Here is a 24,782-nt window from a genome sequence, read left to right on the forward strand (position 1 = left end):
GCAATTGTGACTGGGAGCCGGGACAAATAATTACTTGAATATATTTCTATAGGAACGTATAAGAATGTTTAAGCGTTAAAAGTTCCCTGATCAACCACTAAATGCTGTTTGGACTGACAAATCTATAAGTAAAGCCATTTATTTTTATTTCTAAACAGCAATGAAGAATGCATTAGAAAACTGCTTATGTCTGCAAACAGAGGGCACACTGGCAGCCGAAACACTGCGCTTGGGTGTTACGTTATCATCAAACTTAAATAAAACCACCTTAAACTACTATTTCAGCTGGCAGATGAACTATGTTTCTTAACAGACCTAGAAATCGGATTAAAGCCTACTGTGCCCAGACACTGAAGGTCTGCACTCATGTGGGATTCCCGCTGGACCCGAGGGACCCACCACAATATCTTGTGGCGCTGGACTAATTTTCAGTGTACAACAAATGACAGCGGACAAATTATTCTGATTTTACGAAATCTTGTGGGACTGGAGCTTTTCTACCACACACTGGAAGACTAGAGCTGAAGGCTGCTCCTCCGGCACAAACCAGCCCACCACAGCCACAATCAGCTGTGATCAATAGTCTCGGAATCTGAATTCAGAGTAAATTTACATTTGAAAAATAGATCGTCCAAAACACCAGCACGTGACTCATAACACCGAACGCCTGCTAGTTACAGTCTAATGTCTGCACCTCATCGCTGCCTAGTGTACGTGAGACGTGTTATGCCTTACAGGCCTGGCAGGGCGTGTGCTGCACTGGAGCCGGGCTGAAGGTTGAGCAGTCAGGTGTTAGTGGATGCTCTGCTGTCAGAGCTGTTTTCCGGCGCCCTCTGCTAAAGCACTGACAGACAATGCCAGCCGCAGGCATGAACACCTGAGCCACCCTTCAAGCCTACACACAGACTCAAACACATGCGAGTCGCCAAACACTGACAGCCACCAGCAGAGCCCAGCCCAGCCAAGTCTGCCCCTCTGCTTCACTCCTTTTCTCTTCCTCCACCTCTTTTTCAGTCAATGTTCGTCTGTCTCTCGGGGCCTTTCCACCTGATGAGAGTGAAAATAAAGCAAAGGGGCAGCGGAGGAGGGGGAGGGAAAAAATAAATAAATAAAAAATACACAGGACGGACATTCTCCGTAGCCTGTTGGCTGTGTGTTGCTATAGAGACGGCACCAGCTTGCCAGCCTTTTCATTAAGCGTGCTGCTGGCTAAATGAGCAAATGTATGTTAACTGAGAAGCTTTGCTCATATTATCTGTAAAGAAATGAGCAATAAGCGCCGCCTGGATCACTTTAGGTCCAAGCCAGCAACTTCATTTTGGCCATGTGTTCGGAAAGAGAGGCATGTGAGGCACTGTATTGAATATGTGGCTGCAGTAGCAGACTCCACGTAAATAAGAGCTCCTATGTCTGAAAGTATGTGAGAAGAAATATATCAGGACAAACAAAACAGGCTCTACACCCTCAACAGTCCACATCTACGTTTGTAAGCGTTTGTGTGTCTTTCCTCAGCTGAGTACCTGCGCCCTGTCAAAGGCATTCCTCTGCTTGAGACGCTTTGAGGCACTATCAAAAGCTGCAATCACTTAATAATCCTGCTGAGGCGGCGCACGCGGCCTTTTGAAGTGTGCAGAGGAGAACACTGGTTAGTGTATTTGAAGGCAAGACCATGTGCCGCTTCCCAAAACTTAATTAACAACCTGGTGCTGGAGCGCAGTCAGCCACTGGGGCAGCCTTTCTGACGAGGGGGGACTGGAGGAAGAAATAATAAGAACAATAATAATAAATAAGTAAATAAATAAATAAAACACCCACACAAACCAAGAGGCAAACGGATGCATGCAAGTCACAAACAGTCACGCATATGGAAGCATAACGGGTATTTTCCCCACCCCTTGCAAACCACAAGACTATTGATTATTGGCTTTGTAATAAGTCTGAGTTTGCCTGGCAAGTTTTTCCTGCTTATTTGAGTAGGTGTATGTTTGTGCTTACATTAGGGGAAGTTTTTGGGGCTTTTTCTTAAGGAATCTGGGTTGTGTCCTATTGCTCGGAGAGGAGGAAGAAGGCTGTTCCGTAAACAAGACTTTAAAAGCTTCAGGCATCCAAACTGCCTTCGGTTTTATTAGTTCCTCGTGTTGAGAAAAGACGGCATGTTACAGACTTGAAAGCACTTGAATAAAGACATTTCTTCCATATGGACAGAAAAGAAAAACATAACTGTTCCTAATGCAGCACTGTGCAATAGCCGGAGACCAGCCCTCATGTATTCAATGGACAATAAGTACGAGTTGTGAGGAGACTAGACACAAAGGAACTCAAAGTCAAGGAAGTGAGAGAACAGGAACTTCCAAAACGTTATAGTTCACATCTATAAAGATACAGAGGTATCTTTACCTGTAAGAGAGAGAAAATCAATCTCCACTTCAGATCTGAAAGAATCCACGGGTGTTTGTGTTCATCCTTCCACTGCGAGGAGGCAACTCAACACTCGGAGTCTGTAAAGATGTGGAGCTGTTTAGAAGCTTTTACTGAGGAAAGAAAATGGACTGGCCACCAGTCACTGAATGCGATTGGGATTACTTGGATTGTAAGAATCAGGATCAACTTCTCAGACTGAGCTTTGGAGGTGCAGAATTCTTTAATAATAATAATAATAATAATAATAACAACAAAAAAATAAAAATTAAAAATAAAAATCTGACGCAAAAAATTGTACTCAATGGTCATTTTGTACATTAGTAAAAGAATGCGACGTCAAATAAAATCAAATTAATCAAGTCAAATTTATTTGTGGCGCTTTTTACAGCTGATGTCACAAAGCAGCTCCACAGAATTGCAGAAAAGACAGAGTTTTAACATGAATGTAAAGCCCCCAGGTGAGCAAGCCAGGGGCGCCAGCGGCAAGGAGAACCTCCCTCAGAGCTGAGGAAGAAACCTTGGGAGGAACCAGGCTCACCAGGGGGGACCCGTCCTCCTCTGGTCAGACTACCTACAGAGTTATTATACTACTAATATTAATAGCAGTAGTGTTAGTAGTAGGTGGGAGTCTATGAGAACAGTGTAGGGTGGGCATCTAGTCCAGGGCAGGTGGTGGTAGCTGGGGCGTGGGCAGCTGGTCTGAAGTGGGCAGCAGGAGAGCTCGACAGTCAGTCATCCATCAGTGTCCGGCCGGACATGTAAACATGCCATTGTTTAAAACATAAAGAAACAATCCCCAATCAAATGTTTGTTCTCATAAGGAAGTGGGTTTAACTATAAAGCTGCGGAACTTTATTTTACACTATGAGCCTTCCAGGTAACCTAATAAACCAGCTCATTGTAAATGCCGCTCACGATGGACTAGCAAATATTTGCGTAGTCTATGGCTCTCAGATAAATGAGCGGGGTTGCAGGACATACGCAGTGCAGCACATACGTGCTGGTGGATTCAGTGGGTGAGCAAACAGAAGAGGCGGGACTCGAGGCGTGAAAAGCTATTTGTTTAGTTATTGTCTATTATTCGCACGCATTTCTGTTTGTACCATAACTGCCTCATCAGTAGTTCTGTCACTCGTGACTTTTGCCAAGTCTCTTGCTCTGCTCTGCTCTATTTCCCATGCATAGCAGCGCTGTAATGGAAAAGTGACAGCCTTCACGTTCTGACGTCATCGTGGATGAGACGTGACCGCGCTGAAGAGGTTTGGATATCTGTGGATAGCTGTGCTCCTGTGTTATGGTTTGATGTAGTGTACAGTCAGGGTTCCAACACTGAGGAGGAATTCCAGCAATTTAACATTTATTTATAATTAAATGGTTAAGATGTTAGTAAAGTCTGCCCTGCGATGGACTGGCGACCTGTCCAGGGTGCGTCTTGCCTTTCCCCCGGTGGCAGCTGGAATGGGTTCCGGCGCCCCCCGCGACCCAGAAGGAGAAGCGGCTTAGATGGTGTATATGTGTGTGTGTGTGTGTGTGTGTGTGTGTGTGTTAATAAAGTCATTCTGGGTGGTTTGACACAAAATGCTTAGTCCTAAAGAAACCTACCAAGTTAGACTTGCTGGTGGTGACTGGAACCAGATGTCTGAAGTGTTAAATGTCTGTTAATGCTGCATGAAATAGTAAAGAATATGCAACCTGATGTCCAAGATATACATATTACTCTTTACAACAGCTCTGAGATACATGCAGGACATTGTCTGTCAAAACAGTACAGAAAGAAACTCAGAAGACACATTGGTTCACTGGTGGTTACAGAAAGCAAATACAACTAAAACAAGCTTTCACATTAAACCACTATGAGTAACTTTATTTACATACCAACAATTGAATTTAGTGCAAAAAAAAAAAAGAGGAAAATTCTTGAATTTGCCTTTAAATGAATGTTGGCCCAACTTCTGCATCAGTGTTAAAGAGAGCCATGTCCTGGTGGCCAGTCAGAGGGACATAACTCTTCTCTTATCCCCAGTAAAGTCCATCAGCAAGACACGTTCTATGGCAATATACGTCCATAGACATAAAAATAGACAAAGCTACGAATCCAGGCTGTGAGATGGCCACTACTACCGGTTTCAGGTTTGTGTTCTAGTTTTGCCCATTTGTATGAATAACAACGTCAGACGAAATAAGCAGCTCTATGAGATCATCTAACAACTTAAAGTGGTTTAGAGCAAGTGTGTGATTTGGGCATGGGGTTCATTTCCGAAGTTTTGTTTTGCACTAAAGCTACAAAGTCAGTTCTAGTCCATTTTGTCCACTATTATGACATACAGGGTCAGAAACCAGCCAATTAATTTGCAGCTTAAAGTGGAATTTTTATTTTTATTTTTCCAAACATCTATGCAGTTCAACCACTGTGATGAATGAAACGTCATAGAGAGTGGTTTGGAAATTTACAAGAAATGTACCACCCTTCTTTATAATGGCAGTGATAGTGTAGTGGTTAACACCTCTGCTTTCTACACTGTAGACTGGGGTTCAATCCCCCACCTGGGCAAACACCCTACACTATACCAATAAGAGTCCTTGGGCAAGACTCCTAACACTGCCTTGGCCTCCCTGTGTAAAATGACCAAATTGTAAGTCGCTCTGGATAAGAGTGTCAGCCAAATGCCGTAAATGTAAAATGATATGAAAAATGTCTAATATAACCATAATGCAAATATATTCATTTTATTCACCATACAAAATGACCAGTGAAGGTACACGTCTTATAATTTGATTTATAGTAGCGAATCTGAAAAAGTTTCTGTGAAGTAGGCTTTATCAGTTTGTCTAGACTGGCCACTCCCAGTCTTCCATGTGCTTGTGTTTACCTCCCAGTCTTGTCCATGTGCTTTTTGTTTTGATTCTTCACTGTCCTGCCCCCTTGTTTCGTGACTCCGCCCTTGATCGTTTCCACCTGTGTTGTCCACCTGTGTATGGTTACCCTTGTTGTGTCCCTGTATTTAAGTTTCTCACTGGTCTTTGATGTTTGATGTATGGTTTGAATTGTTTTGTTTGGTGTTTCTTCTGGCCCCATTGTTTGTTTAACCTGTTTTCATTATGTCTGTCCCTCCCGCTCTCTGTGTTGGCTCTCTGACCCTGGACCATTTTTTGACCCTGATTTTGGATTTGCCCCCAATAAATCTCGCATTTCTCCACATATGCATCCGCCTCCTCATCACTCCAAGTTACAGTATAAAACTCTTCAGCCATCTGGTTCCTATTACCACCACTGTAAACAATTCTGTCTTGACAAAATTCTCTAGAATGGAGTTTCACAATAATTTTGTTAATTTAATTTTTTAAGTTTTTCAAATTATTTATTTAATTCAATACTTAATAATGCTGAAATAACAGAAAAAAATGTAGAATTCATATTTGAATAACTTGACATGTTTGAGGGACGAGTGTGCGATTATATCTGTATGTATGTATGTTTGGTTGATGCTAATTGCTGACACATATATTTCCATTACTTGTAGTTCGTGGTCATTCAGCCCCACGGCTCCAGTGTAAATCTAATCAAACAAAAGCCAGACATCAAATGTAAACATACAATTATATTAAATAACCCTCACTATTGTTTTAAAGCCAACAAACTCACTTCAGTTCTCAACGCTCCTCTACAAGCCTGAATGCACTGCCCTAGCAAACGAAGCTGATCCTGTCTTCAGAGTCATATTTGGTTAACGTTGTTCAATTCATATCGGATTCATAAGCCTCTCAGACAGCACAGCTGGGTCAGGACCTGTCACACGTCTATCAGTGACAGAGCTGGGCCACAATCGCAGCTGCTAGAGGGCTTAGGCCAAAACGCTTGCTTTAGTGGCCTTAAGGAGCCTGGACCTCCCGCTCACCATGCCGCTTGATGACCTCTAGGGCAGAGTTGCAGCCTGGGTCGGCACTACAAAGCCAAGATTAGAGAATCAATAAGAGATGAAGGCAAAGAGACCCGCTGTCCTGAAAGAGCCTTTTATCTGCCTAACAACCCCGCAGTGGTCATCACCATCTGGTGGCGTGATTATAGCTTGTTGATGAGTGCTGAGCTTATTTCACCTTTCTAGTCTGAGGGTAAAAAGAAGAAGCAGCAGGTGTAACTCATACTTGGTCTTTAGGTGACATTCTGAGCCAGAAACACACACAAACAGCCATGCATATGGAAGCATAACTTAAACGCCCCCCCCCAACCGAATAACCAACACAGGATCAGTGATTAGGGGCCTTGTATTAAGTGTAAGAATGTCTGGCAGGCTGTTCCTGCCTCTTTACCCAATGCAGTCAATTAGTTAGGAAAAGTTCGACTTCTTAGTTTTCCTGTAGAGCAGCAAGGCTCTACCTCTACCTCTTACCTCTAGCCACCAGGTAATAGAATTGTACACTCCATCAAATACCACAGTGCTACCAAATGCCTAAATCAACACACATTTGCCACAACCTGAACTGAGTCAATAATTAATCTGTAAATAAATCATGCGGTTTCTGATGCTGTATGACATATTACTGTCATTAAAATGGAAAAAAGCACACATCACTGTTAAAAACAGCAGCGGTAGTCAGACTGAAGCATTCACACACCAAACATCTTGACTCATCGACTTGATTTTGCACAATAGAAAAACTACAGAAAAATCGTATTTGTTCATTTTGTGCAACACCATCAAGTCTTTGGTCCACTTCTAAACGAGCCCTGGTGCGGTTCATTTGAAGTGTAACAGCAAAGTTGTCCAAAGACGTCTAAATGGATCAAACACATAATGAACCATCCGCTCCTCTCTGTACTTCTGTTTTGATACGTGCAACAGCCTGATTTCTGATGCTGTTTAAACTGTGCCTGTGCTTTATCATCTCTGCATGAGCTTTAAATTATAGAACGGACGGTTTGGGTCTTAAAGTGAGGCTGAGCAATGTCTGAAACCATTTTAAATTACACATCAGACTAAACAGCCATTATATCACATATTAATGTGCTAAGCTATCAGCATTTTATAAAAGCAGCAAGTCACTTGAGATCGTGTGTGACATGATGTGTGACGCCTTGCTTGGGCTGGTAGGAAGACCGTGGTAAAGCTGCACACTCTACACAAAATCTACTACAACTGAGAACACTGACGTAGGCGAACTGAAAGAGAACCTAGTTTCTGGTATGGTGTCCAGAAACTACATGCCGCAGTCAGAGGGACGTATCAGAATGAATAATATAACCATTAGTTCCAAAAGCACTGTGGGGGAGGTCTCAGAAGAAACGACGCGGTGATTAGGCCAATCACAATCAGAAGATCTCAGAACAGAAAACAATATGTTGACTAGAACCCATCAGAAAGGCTTAATGAAGCACACTTCATGTTTCAATGACATGAAACACAACCAAACAAGACATTAAACCCACAAGATCAGCTTCAGACAGTTCATTCTCGTCACCTAGGATATTTGCAAAATGCACAATGTTGTGCAAAAAAAGCAGCTAAGCACAATGTTTAATTTATACCAGTAATAAGGCTGCTAATAAAAATACCTTAGAAAAGATGCAAATAAATGTACACTCACTGGCCACTTTATTAGGTAAGTAAAAGGCTGGACCCCCTTTCGCCTTCAGAACTGCCTTAATTCTTCAAGGCAGACTTTCAACAAGGTGTTGGAAACGTTCCTCAGAGATTCTGGTTGGTTATTTGAGTTCCTGTTGCCTTTCTATCATCTGGAACCAGTCTGCCCGTTCTCCTCTGACCTCTCACATCAACGAGGCATTTTCGTCCACACAACTGACCGCTCACTGGACATTTCCTCTTTTTCGGACCGTTCTCTGTAAACCCTAGAGATGGTTGTGTGTGAAAATCCCAGCAGATCAGCAGTTTCTGAAATACTCAGACCAGCCCGTCTGGCACCAACAACCACGCCACGTTCAAAGCCCCTTAAATCCCCTTTCTTCCTCGTTCTGATGCTCGGTCTGCACTTCAGCAAGTCGTCTTGACCACCTCTACACACCTACATGCAGTGAGCTGCGGCCGTGTGATTGGCTGATTAGCTATTTGTGTTAACAAGCAACTGTACCTAATAAAGTGGCCGATGAGCGTATGTACAGTAAAAAAACTAAAATTAGCTATTTTGCGAAAAATAAATGATATTTTGTGAACTAGTTTGAGGAACTAGGTTTGGCTCTACACTGTTATAAACAAAGATCTTTATCAAGGTACAACAGTGGAGGTCCAACTGTGCACCTTAAATAGGTTTTCCCAGGTGAGAAGTTCATATTTGTACCTTTTCATAAGCGCATGTTTTAAAACAAAACAATAAAATCAACCTGTAATAACTGGAAATAACTTTGCTGCCACAAGAAAAGATTTGGAAATGATTAAACAAACACACATATATATATCTAAACTCAATGCCTATTGTATTAATGTTATGTCCAAGTTTTTACTGCATGTTAAATTCTGCCCCATCTCTTACGACATCATGTGCTTCAATATCAAATGATATCAATCCAGAAAATGCTATACATTTTACTACTTTGGTCCAGACCAACAAAATCAAACTACACATATAAATGCAGCCTAACGCTGCACCAAGTTCCTTCTATGACTGTTTGGATGCGTTTCTGGTCATCTGGATCTTCACCACGGGGTTGTAGAAGGTGAGCTGTTCTGCAGGAGCATGAAGGCAGAATAACGAGCAATCTCTGTGTGAGCCCAAAGAGTCTCTGAGGCTGACAATGATGTTCCACACACTCCCCTCGAAACAGCTCCATACTGCCAGTCTGTGGCAGTATATCTCTGTGTCACACACACACACACACACACACACGTACACAGTCACATCCATAAATAACCCAGCCACAGTCAGGGAATAAAAAACGACAGGGTGGGCGGGGGGGCAGCCCAAACTTTCATCTCCGCACAAGAAAGAGAAATAGAATCACCACATCCATCCACATGCCTGGCTGGTCTAAATCTGATTTTCTGCTATTAAGCCCCATTTCCCTCCCTCAATCTGCCACTCAGAGGTGATAGCGACGCGTCTTTGATCATTTTCTCCCCCCACCCCACTGTTTTGCTTGCCGTAATCCATGACCAAAAATAATGGGATTTGGTGTATCTCCAAATGGCAGAGAAACCAGTTGACAGAAATTAATAAGTTTGCAAGAAAAAAAAAAAAAAAAGAGGGAGAGAGAGCGAGAGAGAGACAAACGACGTCAAACAACCTCCCCTAAAACCAACATGTGGAAGAGGAAGAAGAAGAAACAAAACCGCAGAACTCCCTGAGTGAAATGTACTAGTGATGCACAAAAAAAAAAAAAAAAAGTCCAAACTTTGGGCAGAATGACAGCTGACAAGGCCGCCATGGGAGAGCGACGCTCATTGCTGTGCGTCTCAGGTTTGAAAGGAGCGCGTGTTTACAGCATTTCTCTCCGTTGGCATCAGCCATGTCTGAAGAGTTGCTTCAGTCTAATCCCTACTGTCACAACTGAATCGAAAGCCTGTACAGGTGCCACATCCTTGTTAGTCAACAGGTGCGTGTGGTGGAGTATTAAAGTTGTATTCACACCCTTTTTTTGCATTTTGGTGCCAGGTACCTTAAACCGGAGTGAAAATAACATGGAAGGAGCTCTGTGCCTAAAGATGGTCTTGAAGCATCTGCATGGGAGAACTGTCACGAGCCAAAACCACAGCGCGTGATGTTCGTGAACACAGACGCGTCAGCCTGGACGAAGCACTTTTGGTCCTATTTGTCCACAGCGTCTGAAAACTGTTTTGTATTGAAATGCACCTGGAAAAAAGCACTGCTCACCGGAGGCGGTGATACGCTGGCGGGAGTCCGATCTGAATTGAAGCGTAGACATGCAATCCATGTCTAGCATTCAGCTATTTTTCCCTACCCTGTTGTTAATATGCAAGCTATATCTGTAAAGTTGTTCAGTAGCATGCGTAGAAATTATGCAAGAAAGCTGGTACTGGAACGATGCAGCCATGAGCTCAGAAACATGGGGTGCTGACATGCGACAGTAAGTTATCTTACCACAGCAGGACCGGGCGAAAGGGAAAATGGGGAAAACTTCAAAGAGAAGGAAAAAAAAACAACAACCAGGGAGAGGTTTCAAATGGTAGATCACCTACTGGTATTGGGTGACAGGGACAGATGCTTTGGCTAGTCAGCCTGCAAATCAAGACAGCTTGAGGCCATTAGTGGGCAACCTGGACTTGGGACTCTCTGCTATGACAACTCTTCCCTTACCAGTCAGTTGCAAAGGCTTCTGAGCAGAGATCAGGCATTGGCAACAAAGCCACGCAGGTATAGGCATCTGGCAAGGCTTCCCGAGCCACATATGCTCAGAAGCACTTCCGTTCCATAATGGGGAGGTGAGGCTGTATAGGGTTGCCATTTGCCTCCCACACTGTTTATAATGTTGGTGTGACATAAACTATGGCACCATCTCTTCTGTCACTTGGGCTTTGCATTTTACTCTTCAAGATACTGCCACCCTGTTTCAGCTCTTCTGCACTGCTATCTTTTCTCTCTCCTTTTGCCCTTTCTCTCTGTTGCTCGGAGTAAACTTAAAAAACCTGCACCCATTGTGTGGCGCTCACCTTGTTACCATGGTGATCTTGTAGCGAGACAGGAAAAGAGTGCGTAGCTGGTAGCGAGCATATATAGCAGCCTGGCGATGTAACCAAACCTCAGGGGGGTGGTGGTGGTGGGTAGGGGGTAGACACAAGTAAGGAAAGGATCCCATTTGAGCCTATTTTCCAAACAGAGGCATACGGGGACTGCTTTAAGTGAAAATGAAGGGCTCATATGGTGGGCAGATTGAAGCAATTCTCCAGGAGCAGCACAGGTCTGTCCTCTGATGTCAGGCCCTCGCCACCGCCTTAGTGGGTTAGGATGAGGTGGAGGGAGAAGGGGGCTTTCTTTGAAGAGGAGAGAGAGTGGATGTGCATTTCATGATTTTTTTTTTTGGGGGGGGGGGGGGGGGGGAGATTCCCTTGGGGCCCTTGGCTGTGGGGCAAAAAAAGGGTGATGAGGGAATAGTCACTGGCCATATGAGAACCAGTCACCAGTGGTGCTGCACTCTGATGTGGCACATAGCCCTCTGAAGTCGGGCATCACAAGGCAAGACTATAAATAAATAAAAAAATAAATCACCATTCTCTGAATGGAACCCAGAAAGTCAGCAAAACTGCTCTTCTGCTTTCACATTGGTTTCTTTTGGCCAAGACAAGAGTGGCTGAAAGTTTAGACCTGAGAAGTAGGGTTAACTGCCCCCATGCCTGTAAACACAGCAAGTATAGCACAAAAAATGTCTTATATCTACAGATGTTCAGCCAACAACTTTACAGTCAGGGTACAGATTTCATAAAGGTTGGCTATCACCAACAGTGCCTTCCTGCCCATGGTGCACTATACTGCCAAAAGTATTCGGTCATCTGAGGCAAAGAGTTCTGTGCTCAACTCTGCTCCTTTTCTCTCTGTATCTACAGTGACTTTGTCTCTAGCAGTACCAGAGCACCGGACCGTCTTTCTCTCTAACCTACTGGCAACTAGCAAAGATACTTTCTCTAGACAGACAAAGCTCTTCTTGTAAGTCGCTCTGGATAAGAGCGTCTGCTAAACGCTGGAAATGGAAATGTCTCTCCCTATTTCTGACAAACCCTGATGTCAACTGATTTACTGTTTTCAGTGAGTTTCTCTTCATATTTGTAATCTGTGATAATTACCCGCACCTAAACTTATAAAGTACTAAGAAATATTTTACAGGCCACTTTAGCTGCCACTACACCCCAAAATAACCTGCACATGTAGCGCCATCAGATCAAATGCACTCCACGAGATCAGAGACGTCCTCCTTTAGAGAGAGGGTAAATGCTGCAGTTACCCGCATTCTAATTCACTCTCTCTCCAGGCCCGTGGTGTTAACAAGAGGGTTGAGTCGATTGACTATGTGGGTGTGTGGGAAGATGAATAGGGCTCAACAGGAATGGTGAGTCCACTGAAAAAGCGGCTCTTTCAACAGTGATTCATTACATACGCGGCTGTTTTTTCAACAAGGCCACTCCGTAGCAGATGCCCACATGTTGTAGAATAAACTAGCTTGAGGCAGGGCTTTGCTTTTTGACATGAGAGTTGAATTATTTAAAATGATCTCGCTGGAGCCCGCCTGTGTGCCAAACTGCAGGATTCAATATTAGCTATTAGTCAGTTGGGACCAGATTATATCTTTGACTCAGAACCCAGACACGTCAACTACTTTTTTCCCCCCCAACTCATTTCGAAGCAATTGTAGTGACAGCTTTTGTGGGTAGTTTAGTGCCATATGTCTTGCTAAGACAATGCATATGATTACTTCAAGATTATCTTTCAATCAGCACCAAAACACAGCTGAGCAGCTTTGACAGACACCAAATCGTTATGGTTAGATCAGAGCAAGTCCGAAACGGCAAGGCTCGTAAGGTGCTCCCGGTCAGCAGTGGTGAGTACCTATTGACAATGGGCCAACCATGAACCGACAGGGTGTTGGGTGCTCAAAGCTCATCGATGTGCAAGTTCTACAGCTCCTATACCATCTGGTCTAAATTGACAGAAGGCGTACTGCACACTGCTGCACGTGAGGCTGAGTAACCATAGACTGGTCAGAGTGTCCTTGCTAACTCCTGCCCACCATCGAAACCACAATGGGCATGCGAGCATCTAAATAGGACATTGGAGCAATGGAAGAAGGTTGCCTCCCGTCTTCTTTTGCATTTACCTGGGGCCGTGACAGCACCTGGACACAACTGAGGAAGATGACGGGCATTCTGCTGGCAAACCACAGGTCTGGGCATTCATGTCGACTCACTTCAGCACATGCCATCTTCTCAAAGATCACTGCGGACCAGATATGCACCTTCATGCCAACGGTATTCCCCAGTGGCCTCTTTTAGCAGGATAACGCACACTGCCACATCGCACACATTGTTCGGGAAACGGTTTGAGGAACATGATGACGTGTTCAAAGTGTTACCCTGGCCTCCAAATACAACAGATCTCAATCAAGCATTTGTGGGATGTGCTGGAACCACACCTGGCAACTTACAGGAATGAAAAGGATCTACTGCAAATGCCTCGGTGCCAGATACAAGGCACCTTCCGAGGCCTCGCAGAGTCCACACCTTGGTGGGCTGGAGCTGTTTGAGAGGATAAGGAGGATCGACAGCATATTATGCAGGTGGTCATAATGTTTTGGCCGATCTGTGTGTAGTTACTAGTGGTGTCCACTCCTCCTTCAGAATTTGATTCGGTGCAATAGTGGTGTGTCGATTCAATAAAGAAAAATAAGGATTGGCTGAAACTGTGCTGTATTTTACATGATAATGTCTCTAATTTTAGTTTATCAGAGCATTCGTGTTATGAAAGGACAATAATTGAAGCAAAATCTAAGCAAAAGCACACCAGCCAGATGATAACATACTTATCATGATACAAAGGTATAACACAATATCGCTCATAGGTTCCCATATTTAACTACGGGTCACAGGTGTGGCAACAGAAGACGTGCAGTAAAGACGTCCCAGTGCTACAGGTTGCAGCGTGATTGCACTGCCAACTGAGACACGTCTGCCAATCACTGATAACCCTCAGCCAAATAAATAAATCTTCCCTTTAGTCTCAATCAAACTTCTTGCTGTTTCCAAATCAGAATTCTGGTGTGAAGAAATTTGAGAAAATATGCTCACCCTGTCAAAATTAGGCCACCTCAGAAAATCTGTACTATTCAAGTGCGGAAAAAAGATATTAAAGGGCTAAATCTGTAAAGCAATTCCTAATTCATATTAGCCTGCCATTACTCAAAAGCTGAAGAAGGGGGAGTACACAGAGCAGAGCAGCATCTGAAGGGCTGGCTGGGAGTCCTGTGAGCCACGGAGAGCAAACAGGTTTATCTAGAGGAACAAGGCTCCCAAGGCCCTCTGTGGCGGATGGAGATTGGGTACTGGGCGAACACACACACACACACACACAAACCCCCACACACACCACACAGAGAAGCAGATAAACGTCAGTCATTACCAGGAGCTGAAGAAAAAAAAATAGGCGCCTGCTTTCTTCTCGCCTTTCTTTTCACTCGGCCTCTGACGGTGGGACAATCTAACGCACAATCTTATCTCTTCTGATATTCTGTTTCTCATTATTTTATTCCACGAACTCCCCCTCAAAAAGGCGACGTCTTTGATGAAAATCCATTCATGGATTTAATGGATTTCTCCTCCCTTTTTCTTCGGGATCTGTGAGATGTGTTCAAACTCCGGCTGCCCGTTTCAGGACCCACTGACTGCCGAGGACAGCGTTTCTGTCGGCATCAAAAGAATAAGAAATTTCAGCTTACAAAACACGCAGAGTCAATAAGGATCTGAGGGCCTGAAAACTTCTTCTAAATGAAAAATACTGGAACTTTTTCCTCCACTAAAACTTATAAACAAAGAGAAGTTGGAAACTTTGACACGGAGTTGGGAAGTGATATCTTACTCTGGCACACTATGCTTAACACAGCAATGGAATCATTAACTGCCTTCAAAGGGCCCAGGCCCATAATCTGCACAACCTATGGCATTTATCTTAATAACGTCTTTCCTCTCTTGAAGCGGGGGGCGGTGGGGACTGGGGGGGGTGGAACGCAACTGATAGAAATGACGAGCCATGCTATACATTAGTCTAAATGAGCTATACTATTTCAACATGGTGTGTGCGTGTGTGTGTGTGTCTGAGTCAGTTACCCTGTTTAATATTTCAAAGACTATCTTAGTGTGGAGGAATGAGTTTGATCTCAGTCTAGCAGAAAATGCTGGAAGCCTCTGATTGAGTTTGGAGCATCAGATCTTCCTCTCTTACCTTTATCCATGAGTTTGTGTAACTAATCTACATCTGTCTGTTCCAGTACAGTTTTAAAAATGCCCTCATCAAGTTTGCCTCATCTTAAAAGCCGCTTCATTACTTTATTCGCTCTAGTAAAGTGTTAGAGAGCCCATTTCAAAGACAGTGTATGTGTACTACAAACTGCATGGCTAGCTGATTAGTTAGAGTCTAACCTCACCAAAGCCATTGCATTCTTACTGGAAAACCTATTCTTTGTTGTCCCCGACTTTAGAGCTGGGCAGTATGGCCAAAACTGTTATCACAAACAAAATACATATGGCGATAAATTTCGAATCACTATTTCTTTCAAGTTTGAAGCTCCTGGGTGGTTAATCGCTGTTGTAAACCATCCTTTATGGTCAGAATACGACAAACACTCACCAAACAGCAGAACGTTTCACAGACCTGTCCTGGGACAGTGGGAGAAATTGTCTGGTGGGCTGTTTTTATCAGCCACAGTTTTTTGTAGTAATAGTCATAATTTAAGAAAGAAAAGATTATTCTTAGCTGTCTGGTGACGAGGCTCGGCCGTCCCGTTACAAATGCTATACCAGTGGCCAAAAACACTGCTGACCTGTTGAGTTTCTCAACAACTTAGTACGAACAGCAAACGTTAGCTGGCTCAGTGCGTCAGTGATGGATCACACCACCTCACTGGGATCAGTCCTGCCGCATCCCTGTCAGAGCATATCTCAGTATTCAAAACACCAGCTAGCAGACGAATGGGTTTCTCTATTCTACCGTAGTTTAAGGGGTGAACTGCAGTATATCAACACCAGACACACAGAGTCCTCCTCTCAGGTATGTTTAAACTAAAAGTGGTGATTTTGTGTCGTGTTTGAGCTGCATTACCATCAATTCGCCGTGCTGTGTGAGTGACGGAGCGCCGATTCGAGTAAGCCAGCTGCTAAAAACAGCTAGCCTGTAAAGATAGTGTTCTCCCACTCTCCAATGCCTCACAACTTCCCCAGTTTACTTTCGTTTAAATCAGGGCTGTAATTCACTAAATCAGGCTGAATTCACTACTTTCTTTCACTTTCATTGCTTGGGAATGCACTAATACTTAAATATGACTTTTTGATGGCGCCATAGCTGTGAGGATTATGATTGTGATTTAATGCTTGTAAAGCTTGTTAGGATGTATGGAAAGAGATGAGTTCGCTGTCGGTCAGCACAGCTACGCCACTGATCTTGTTTCAGACGTCGCTAAAGTATATTTGGCGACCCGTTTTTACTCGTTGCCCCTCCCTCTCTAATCATGTCTCGGGACTTCTCGGAAGTGCGCCCTCTCCTGGCGACAGCAGAGTAGTCTCGCTTTCCTTGTAGTAGAAAACGCCACCAGGACTTTCGCTGAATGTGGAAGTGTGAAAACGGCCCTACCGCCTACAGCCCTACCCCTCTTCCCCTTCTCCTGGGAGCGGCCACTTGTGTAACCAAGGTGTGATGCATGTCCGAAGTTGGCGAGGATACGGCAAAAACAAAGTAAAGTTCACACGTGGCCAGTCATGACCATGCGGATTAAGTCAGGCTGGAGTCGCGATCTGTGTTTTCTCCTGTTCTTTATCACTCATAACTAACGTCTTATTTCTGAATATCAAAAAATCACAATCATAATAAAGTTGGCGAATATAGTTTGTGGAAAAAAAAACAAAAAACACAAAGCTGATACTTTAACCCTTTTTTTGACTTTAGGCTGAGGCTAAACTTACCAATTCGGCACAACAAATTCAGATCAGGCTAAGACAGCTAAAGTCAGGTTTGAGTTGCGGTTAAGCCTTTGGGTTATAAATGTACATTTATGTCATTTGGCAGACGATCTTAGCCAGAGTGACTTACATAGGTGGGTGAAGGTGGTGTTAGGAGTCTTGCCCAAGGACTATATTGGTATAGTGTAGCTTACCCAGGCAGGGGACTGAACCCCAGTCTACAGCATAGAAGGCAGAAGTGTTACCCACTACACTAACCAACCACTAGACGTGAATGCCTTCCATGATCCTTAACGTTTTAATTTTTAAAGATTTTAATTCTTGAGCACATTTATCACCCAGATCTCCAAAACCATCTAACTGTTCTGAAACCAGCTATGCAGTTCCATTGGTAATAAAACGAATAGTGGATGGAAACTGGATCTATTTTCCCAGTAAAGTCAGTTTCTTTGGTTTCATATGCTACTTTGAGATACACCGATTTCAGTCCAAAAATCTTCAAACGTCTTATACCAAACTTGTTGACTCAGTATTTCCAATCGTTACAATGACAAAGCCTTTTCTTAGAACACATTACTCTTCTTCATTGACGACAAAAGACGTTGAACCGGAAACGCACATTAAAAAGAGCTTAAATGACTGGCTCTGAGATCTAAGTGGTCTGAATGACTCACTGAGATCTTCCAGAGTGAGTTTATGCCTTACTAGGATGTTTCCATCTATTCAGTCCCTTTGGATTAGATAAGGTCGTGTTAGCCATCCCTGGAGACGGGAAAAAGGCAGCATGGACTAGTGGGATGGAGCAAATCACTTACATCTTTCTAAGAAGCCACGACTGCTTAGCTGTGTGTCCCTGTACAGAAGAGCTTCTGGATGATCAAGAATGATTATGAAGAACCAATTCAGTCAAAACATCCTAGTGATAAGCATTTCAGAATTAGCTGCTTGCCTTCTTCTGTGCTTATGCTTTCGCAGGTATATGGCATACGCAGCAATAGCAGAGTCGGCGGAGGTGAAAAAGTCAGACGGAACCTCCTCTGATGTGAATATTTGTTTAAGTCGTACTCACATATGGTTCCGAACCGGAGACCCAGGATTTATAGAGGAGGCAGAGTGGCACGGTAATGTGCCGCAGATGGCCCAAGACGAGGCCGGGCGGCAAGGGACACATGGGTCTAATGAAAACTAATCGCTTTGATGGGCTTAATCAGGATTACCGTTCTGATCAACACCACACCTTCAGCAAGTTCCTGGCCAGGCTGCACTGGATTAAGGGAGTTTTCCAGCCCTGGTTTCTGTTACTGGGATCAAGAGCTCTGTAAATATAAAGAGAGCAGGGGGTGAGAACCTCAGGAATTCCGGCAAAGTAGCCCAAGTCCGCCTGCTCTGCCTAGATAGGGCTAGAGCAAGAGGGGACTAATGCATTTCTAATGAAATGCTAACCAGACCACTTCTTACACTGCTAGACTACAAAGCCTGCCCTAACTAGAACTGTATTCATGTGTGAGCACTCATGACTGTACATGCATATGATCCAAACAGCATGCATCCCACCAGGTGAGAAGACAGGCTGGCAGGCCTGGTTTGTCTGTTTACTGTGCACTCAAGGGCATACAGAAGGAGAGACGTGGAGGAGGAGAGTGTTATGCTCTGAGTCACTTCCTCAGCTGACAAGCATGATAGTTTTTACTGTGGGGCTATAGAAACAGCGTTTGGGCCAACAGATCAGAGATGCGGTGGTTGTGTTTTTTTCCTCAGACCACAAGTAGCCAGATGCGGCCAAACCCAGCCTGCTCCACCTCCTGCACCGGATCACTGCCAAAAGCCTCAGGACTCGCATGCACCAGCGAAGCACCATGGTGTGAACCCGCAGCTGAAGCTTCACCTCTGCTGCCACTGGACAACTGCCAGCTGTTAACATGACTTGCGTGGGGAGGACGTACGATAGACCAGGGACGCAGCAGCAGTGCCAATCCAGTGGCCGCAAATCAGCAGGGAGGGAAGCGAGGAACATCAGAAAATTATCAGCATGATTGACATGCCGAAGCATCCTGCCAACGACTGCTTTCACAGCCATATCCATCACACTCTGAAGAGCACTGGCCTCAAGCTGATGCTGTATCTAGTCTCCACACCCTGTCTGAGGATTGGTAAAAATCAAAACGATACTGGCCGATATTGGAAACGACACTGAATCACTGTTTAGCTTCAGACACAGAAAGACACATCTCTACTGAGAAGCACCCACCTTCTCCTGGGCAAGCTCTTTCTCGGCAGCATGGGTCCTCTCCAGGTCCTGGCGCACGCGCTCCATCTCAGCCCGGACACGGTTCAGTGCGGCTTCCTGGTCCTGGGCGGCGCGCTGGCGCTCCTCCTCTCGCAGGAGGCCCAGCTCAGTCAACTGCTGCTTCCTTTGGGCATGAGCTGCCAGCACCTCTTCCCTCAGAGAATGCACCTGGGCCTCCAGCTCTGAGATGGTCTGGAAAGACAGACAGACAGAAGCAAACACACACACACACGCGCACGCACACACACACACACACACACACACACACACACACACACACACACACACAGAGAGAACTGACTATTGAAGCTAGGCCTTCAGTTCACGCCATAAATATCAAAACTTGGTCAAAAACGAGGAAAAAACTATAAACTATGTATTCTAGCAGTACATTAGCACTAAGCTAACAGCAATTCACATTAACAGGTTTCGGCTGTTCTAGCTTACACACTGATATGGAAGCTTGTAAAAGCATTTCCATGTTTTATTTAAAGCTTGTAACATATATTTTACCTTAAAGCAGCACTCTTTCAGTGACGAGCTCTGCCATAGAGCTGCCACTGTTTTCATTCTCCAACAGCTGCAACCTGGTTAGACTACAACATTTATTTCATACGCAAGGAGTGATCTAATGTGATCTAGCTACTTTTTTTCTGTTATTCTGATTAAATCTTTAGCATTCACTGATCCAAATTCTGAATGTGATCGCGCACTCGCTCTGAAAACATTACAGAAAGCTTCAATAACATGCTGATCTATTTCACTATGAGGAGTTGACACATGTGGTGTGAACGTTTCTAAACTAGAGGTCTACATAGGACCATTTTTAAAACCACGCTCCTGCAAAAAAATCTCAACTGTCTGTCCCACTCCTGCCCACAGTCCTGTATTATTGGTATCCATCTGCGTTAGTTACAGCTAAACGTGACTGCAGTAAGTCTGACTCGCCTTTAGCTGGCTTTAAATGTTTTGTATTTGCCTTTATTAAGAACACTTTCCACAGCTGTGGCCGTCTGACTGTTCAAAGGCTCCACTGTTCCTGTAGACTACAAGAAAGCAATTCATTTGACTCATAAAACTGTTCCTGAGAACAGGTGTTCCTTTGTTTATTTATTTATTTATTTATTTTATCTGATTTTCTCCCAATTTAGTCGTCTCCAATTCCATCCGCTATTAGGACTCCCCCAATCACACGATGCTACCAACACTAGGAGGGTGAAGGCAGCACAGGCTTCCTCCGAGACCTGTGAAACCAGCCACCGCTTCCTTTCGAACTGCTGCTCGCGCAACGTCACGGGACGGCCGAACGCGCTCGGAGGAGACGCTGACCTCCAGATCTGTTACGTCAGCTAACAGACGCCTGCACTGACTGGCATTGTGTTGAGTGATGGGGGGAGAAGGGGGGCCATCCTAGCCAACCTGAGAGAGCGAGGCCAGTTGGGCTCTCTTGGACTCCCGGCAACAGGCGACTGCAGCATCACCAGGGATCGAACTCGCGATCTCCTGATGACACGGCCAACGCTTAGACGGCTGCCCCACTCGGGAACTTTACTTTAGGATTTCTATTTAAATGAGTTTATTACTTTGTTATTTTGCTGTTGGATATTATTCAATTATTAAATGACAGCTAGCATTTTACTTTGGCAATTCATTAATTTGCATAAACTGTTGTCCTGCTCCTGCCCACACTGTGCTGGTTAACTCCCGTGGCACCACAAGATACTGTGGTGGGCACTGCGGGGATGTAGACCTCTATGCTGGATGTACTTCCGGTGACACTTTAGGTTTGATAGGGTTATTCCATCTCAACTGGACAGAAATTGTGCATTTCTGGGATGCTGAATGAGGGGAATCCCATACTCGCTCGGAGAGCAAGAAAGAGAAACGGAGAGAGGGGAACAAAAACAAGTTGAGCGAGACTGATGAAGCGTTTGCGCTCTGCCTGGCCAGGAAGAGGAAAACAGAAACCGCCCCCTCTGATCTCCCAGCCACAAGGGTTCAACATCAAAGGCCGGCATTCCACAAAGGTCAGTGGTTTGATTTAATGAGCAAAATTAGCGCAAATCAAAGGTCAGTTACTCATGGGGCATGAGGTACCGCTGCCATTTCTCATTTCAGGAAGCTGAAAAAAGCATGGGCACGACCGATCTGCCATGGGGCTGCCGCGTTTAGCAGCTAGGCTCAGGGAAAAGGATGCAGATGACTAAAAAAGGAAAAAGAAGCAGCGGGACAGCAAAGGAATTAGGCCCCACTAAAGCTGACGGGGACCTCCATTACAGAGCCAAGCAGTAGTTTGCGTGAGCACCACTCTGACGGACTGACCCCTGGACTTGACCTCACGGGCTTTGAACCTGACAGCACAGATTCAACTTGGGGAGGAACTTTGATTTCATTGGCTGCTTTACGGGACAGGAATGTCTAAAAATTGTATCTAAGAGAAAAACGAATGGACATATTACTGAGAGTAATTGTAAATGTCTTGACTTGTTTATGCTCAGTAATGTTGTGGAAGTTTTCAGGATGCCCTTCCAACCAAACATAAAAGCACACAACATGGAATTCTGAATCAAGTTGGGAAAAACAAGATACTAATGCCAGACAAGGGTCCTTTACAAACCTAAATCTGAACTGTCAGTGCATAAAGGTCGGATCTGAACCAACAACCAGAACTTATGGTATGCCATACGTTAATTGACCATACAAGGGAGATTTGACTGGACTGTGATGTGCAAAGCTGAGCACTGCCTGCAGCACCAGGGACTGGCAAGTTTGGCAGCCCGTGGATCTGCTGCTCCTGCTCCTAGACATTTCAGGGAGGAGACCGGTTAGCGTGTCACATGGCAGGCCTACCGGAAAAGTGTCGGAAAACTGGTAGAGCACACTTTTGGGGGAGAGGGGTGGGAGGAGGGGCGGGGATCTCTGCCACTTCAAAGGCGGGCCTTGAAAAAAAGAAAAAAAAACACCCAGATGCAGAGGCTGTGCTCGGGTCCCAGGCGACAGCAACAGCAGAAGCAGCAGATACTGGCACGGAGCTATTAGATCTCGGCTCGGAGGAGCCTTTAATCTATAATTCCTTCTTAAACTGGACTGGGAGAGGCCTTTTTTTCTGCATCTTTTGAAGGTTCTGGAAATAATCTTGTCAAAAAAATCTACAGCTGACTACAGAAACTAGCACAGGATTTGGAAAAGAAAACTGCAATGATAAGAAGCTGTGCAATTGTTTAACGGGGTGCGCAACACACTATGGGCATTTTAACATAAGCAAATTGAAGTGCAAAGAGATAAAGAGTGAATGTAGGATAAACTGCTATGCATCACTTATGTATGCATTATTACCCCTTCATTAAATCAATCTGCACTTATGTTCACAGACACTCCAAAGAAGAAAGAAACAAAAAAGACCTGGAGAAGTCCACACTGCTCCTTAAGAAACTCCTCACCCATCATATACAGAATAAGGCCAAACCCATGCCCAAGGCTAAGTGCCTTTTAGCAATTTGGTGCAACTTCTAGCAGAGTTAGTGGTTCTCCTATCCTCCTGTCCACAGTGTCGCTTCCTGCTGGCCCCAGGCTAAGCCCCCAGTGAACATTTTTACCCTCCTCTCTGAAGTCAGGATCCAGTTACCTGGCAAACTCCTGCCTCTTCGGCAGCTCGTGTAAACTGTTTACTTTCAAGTTCCTAAAACCTGGAGGCCTGCAAGGGATAAGAAAAGCGGTGGAGACAGAATGGTGAAAAGCTGGACAGGGGAGCTGGGCCACACTCTGTCCATCTCTGTTTTTTATATTGATTTGAAACCCCTTGAAAGAGCAAGAGGCGGACAGATGCTGTGGGAACAGCAGCTGGCTTTTCATCCTCCCTCACTTCTCTGTCTGAGCATATACACAGATTTAACCTGTCAATGTTGTCCAATACTTTGGTGTGAGCAAACCCAGTTATCCAGTAATTACCCCAAGGTGGGGCCTTCACTGAGTATAGTGTCCATAATTGAGAGTACACTGTGTCCTCAGAAGTCCACTGAATTTTTAGAAACATTTAGCTCCGCTTCACACGGCTGGCTTTCACCAAGTGGGTTGATCGAGAGATGCTGCCACGGCTAGAGGCAATCAGCAAGTCTCTTTCTTGCCGGCTCCGTGCTGATGCGTCGTTGAGGAGAAAAAAAAAGCCACACCACATGACTTATGCATAAGGACCTCGCATCAGCATCTGCATCACACGGAATGTATCCACAAAAAAACAGCAACATCATGATAAGCCATGACTTTGAGGCTATTCCAGCAAGCACACAGGGCTTTGAGCCTTGGAGTCATGTTAAGCATACAAGTGTACACTCACCGGTCACTTTATTAGGTTCAGTTGCTTGTTAACACAAATAGCTGATCAGCCAATCACACGGCCACAACTGACTGCATTGCGGCATGTAGAGGTGGTCAAGACGACTTGCTGAAGTGCAGACCGAGCATCAGAACGGGGAAGAAAGGGGATTTAAGGGGCTTTGAACGTGGCGTGGTTGTTGGTGCCAGACGGGCTGGTCTGAGTATTTCAGAAACTGCTGATCTGCTGGGATTTTCACACACAACCATCTCTAGGGTTTACAGAGAACGGTCCGAAAAAGAGGAAACATCCAGTGAGCGGTCAGTTGTGTGGACGAAAATGCCTTGTTGATGTGAGAGGTCAGAGGAGAACGGGCAGACTGGTTCCAGATGACAGAAAGGCAGCAGGAACTCAAATAACCAACCAAAGTCTCTGAGGAACGTTTCCAGCACCTTGTTGAAAGTCTGACATGAATAATTACGACAGTTCTGAAGGCAAAAGGGGGTCCAAGCTTTTACTAGCAAGGTGTACCTAATAAAGTGGCCGGTGAGTGTACATACAAAGTACTGCTCAAAAGACAAAGATCATCCTTCGTTTATTTGATTTACAGTTAAAAGTGCATCAAGTATTCATTTTCAGCAATAAAGTATATATTTAACAGACATTTTGACAGAAGCCTCAACACACTTTTCCACTCTTGATGCTGAGGTCAGGACTCTGCCGTGGTCAGTTCCTTGTTCTAAGAACCCCAGTAGATTTTTCTGTTGATTTGCCAATTTTTGTCGTTTGTCCATTTCCTTTTCTCAGTAATGGCTTCTTTACAGATACACATTCTTTCAGACCCACAGCATTGAGGTCAGCAGTGGAGCTGATGGTCTTTAAGAATGGACAGAAACAAAACTACCCATGGACTCTTTGAGATTTGATGATATTTTCTGTTGACCTTTCTTCTTCCCTATGTACGTCAATCAGCCTATACCTAATTTTCCTAGAAATACCTCCTGAAAATACAACCCCAATTCCAAAAAAGTTGGGACACTGTGTAAAATGTGAATAAATGTAAATAAAAACAGACTGCAATAGTTTACAAATCTCATAGACCCATGTTTTATTCATAACAGAACACATATCAGATGTTGAA

At 44.5% G+C, this 24,782-nt stretch overlaps 1 protein-coding gene across 14 annotated transcripts in view; it reads right to left on the minus strand.

Annotated features, from left to right (window-relative positions):
* Positions 1–24,782, minus strand: part of cep112 (centrosomal protein 112) — a 238,026-nt gene that overhangs the window by 64,489 nt on the left and 148,755 nt on the right. For all 14 annotated transcript variants that reach the window (XR_005131447.1, XM_037545025.1, XM_037545026.1 and 11 more), the window contains one exon: positions 19,291–19,521. Coding sequence is in view for 13 of the 14 variants with exons in the window: in XM_037545025.1 (XP_037400922.1) it covers positions 19,291–19,521 (231 nt within the window). In the remaining variant the exon portion in view is untranslated. The remainder of the gene's footprint in view (positions 1–19,290; positions 19,522–24,782) is intronic.

Source organism: Pygocentrus nattereri, chromosome 14 (genome assembly GCF_015220715.1).
Source record: "Pygocentrus nattereri isolate fPygNat1 chromosome 14, fPygNat1.pri, whole genome shotgun sequence".
In the NCBI taxonomy this organism is placed as follows: Eukaryota; Metazoa; Chordata; class Actinopteri; order Characiformes; family Serrasalmidae; genus Pygocentrus; species Pygocentrus nattereri.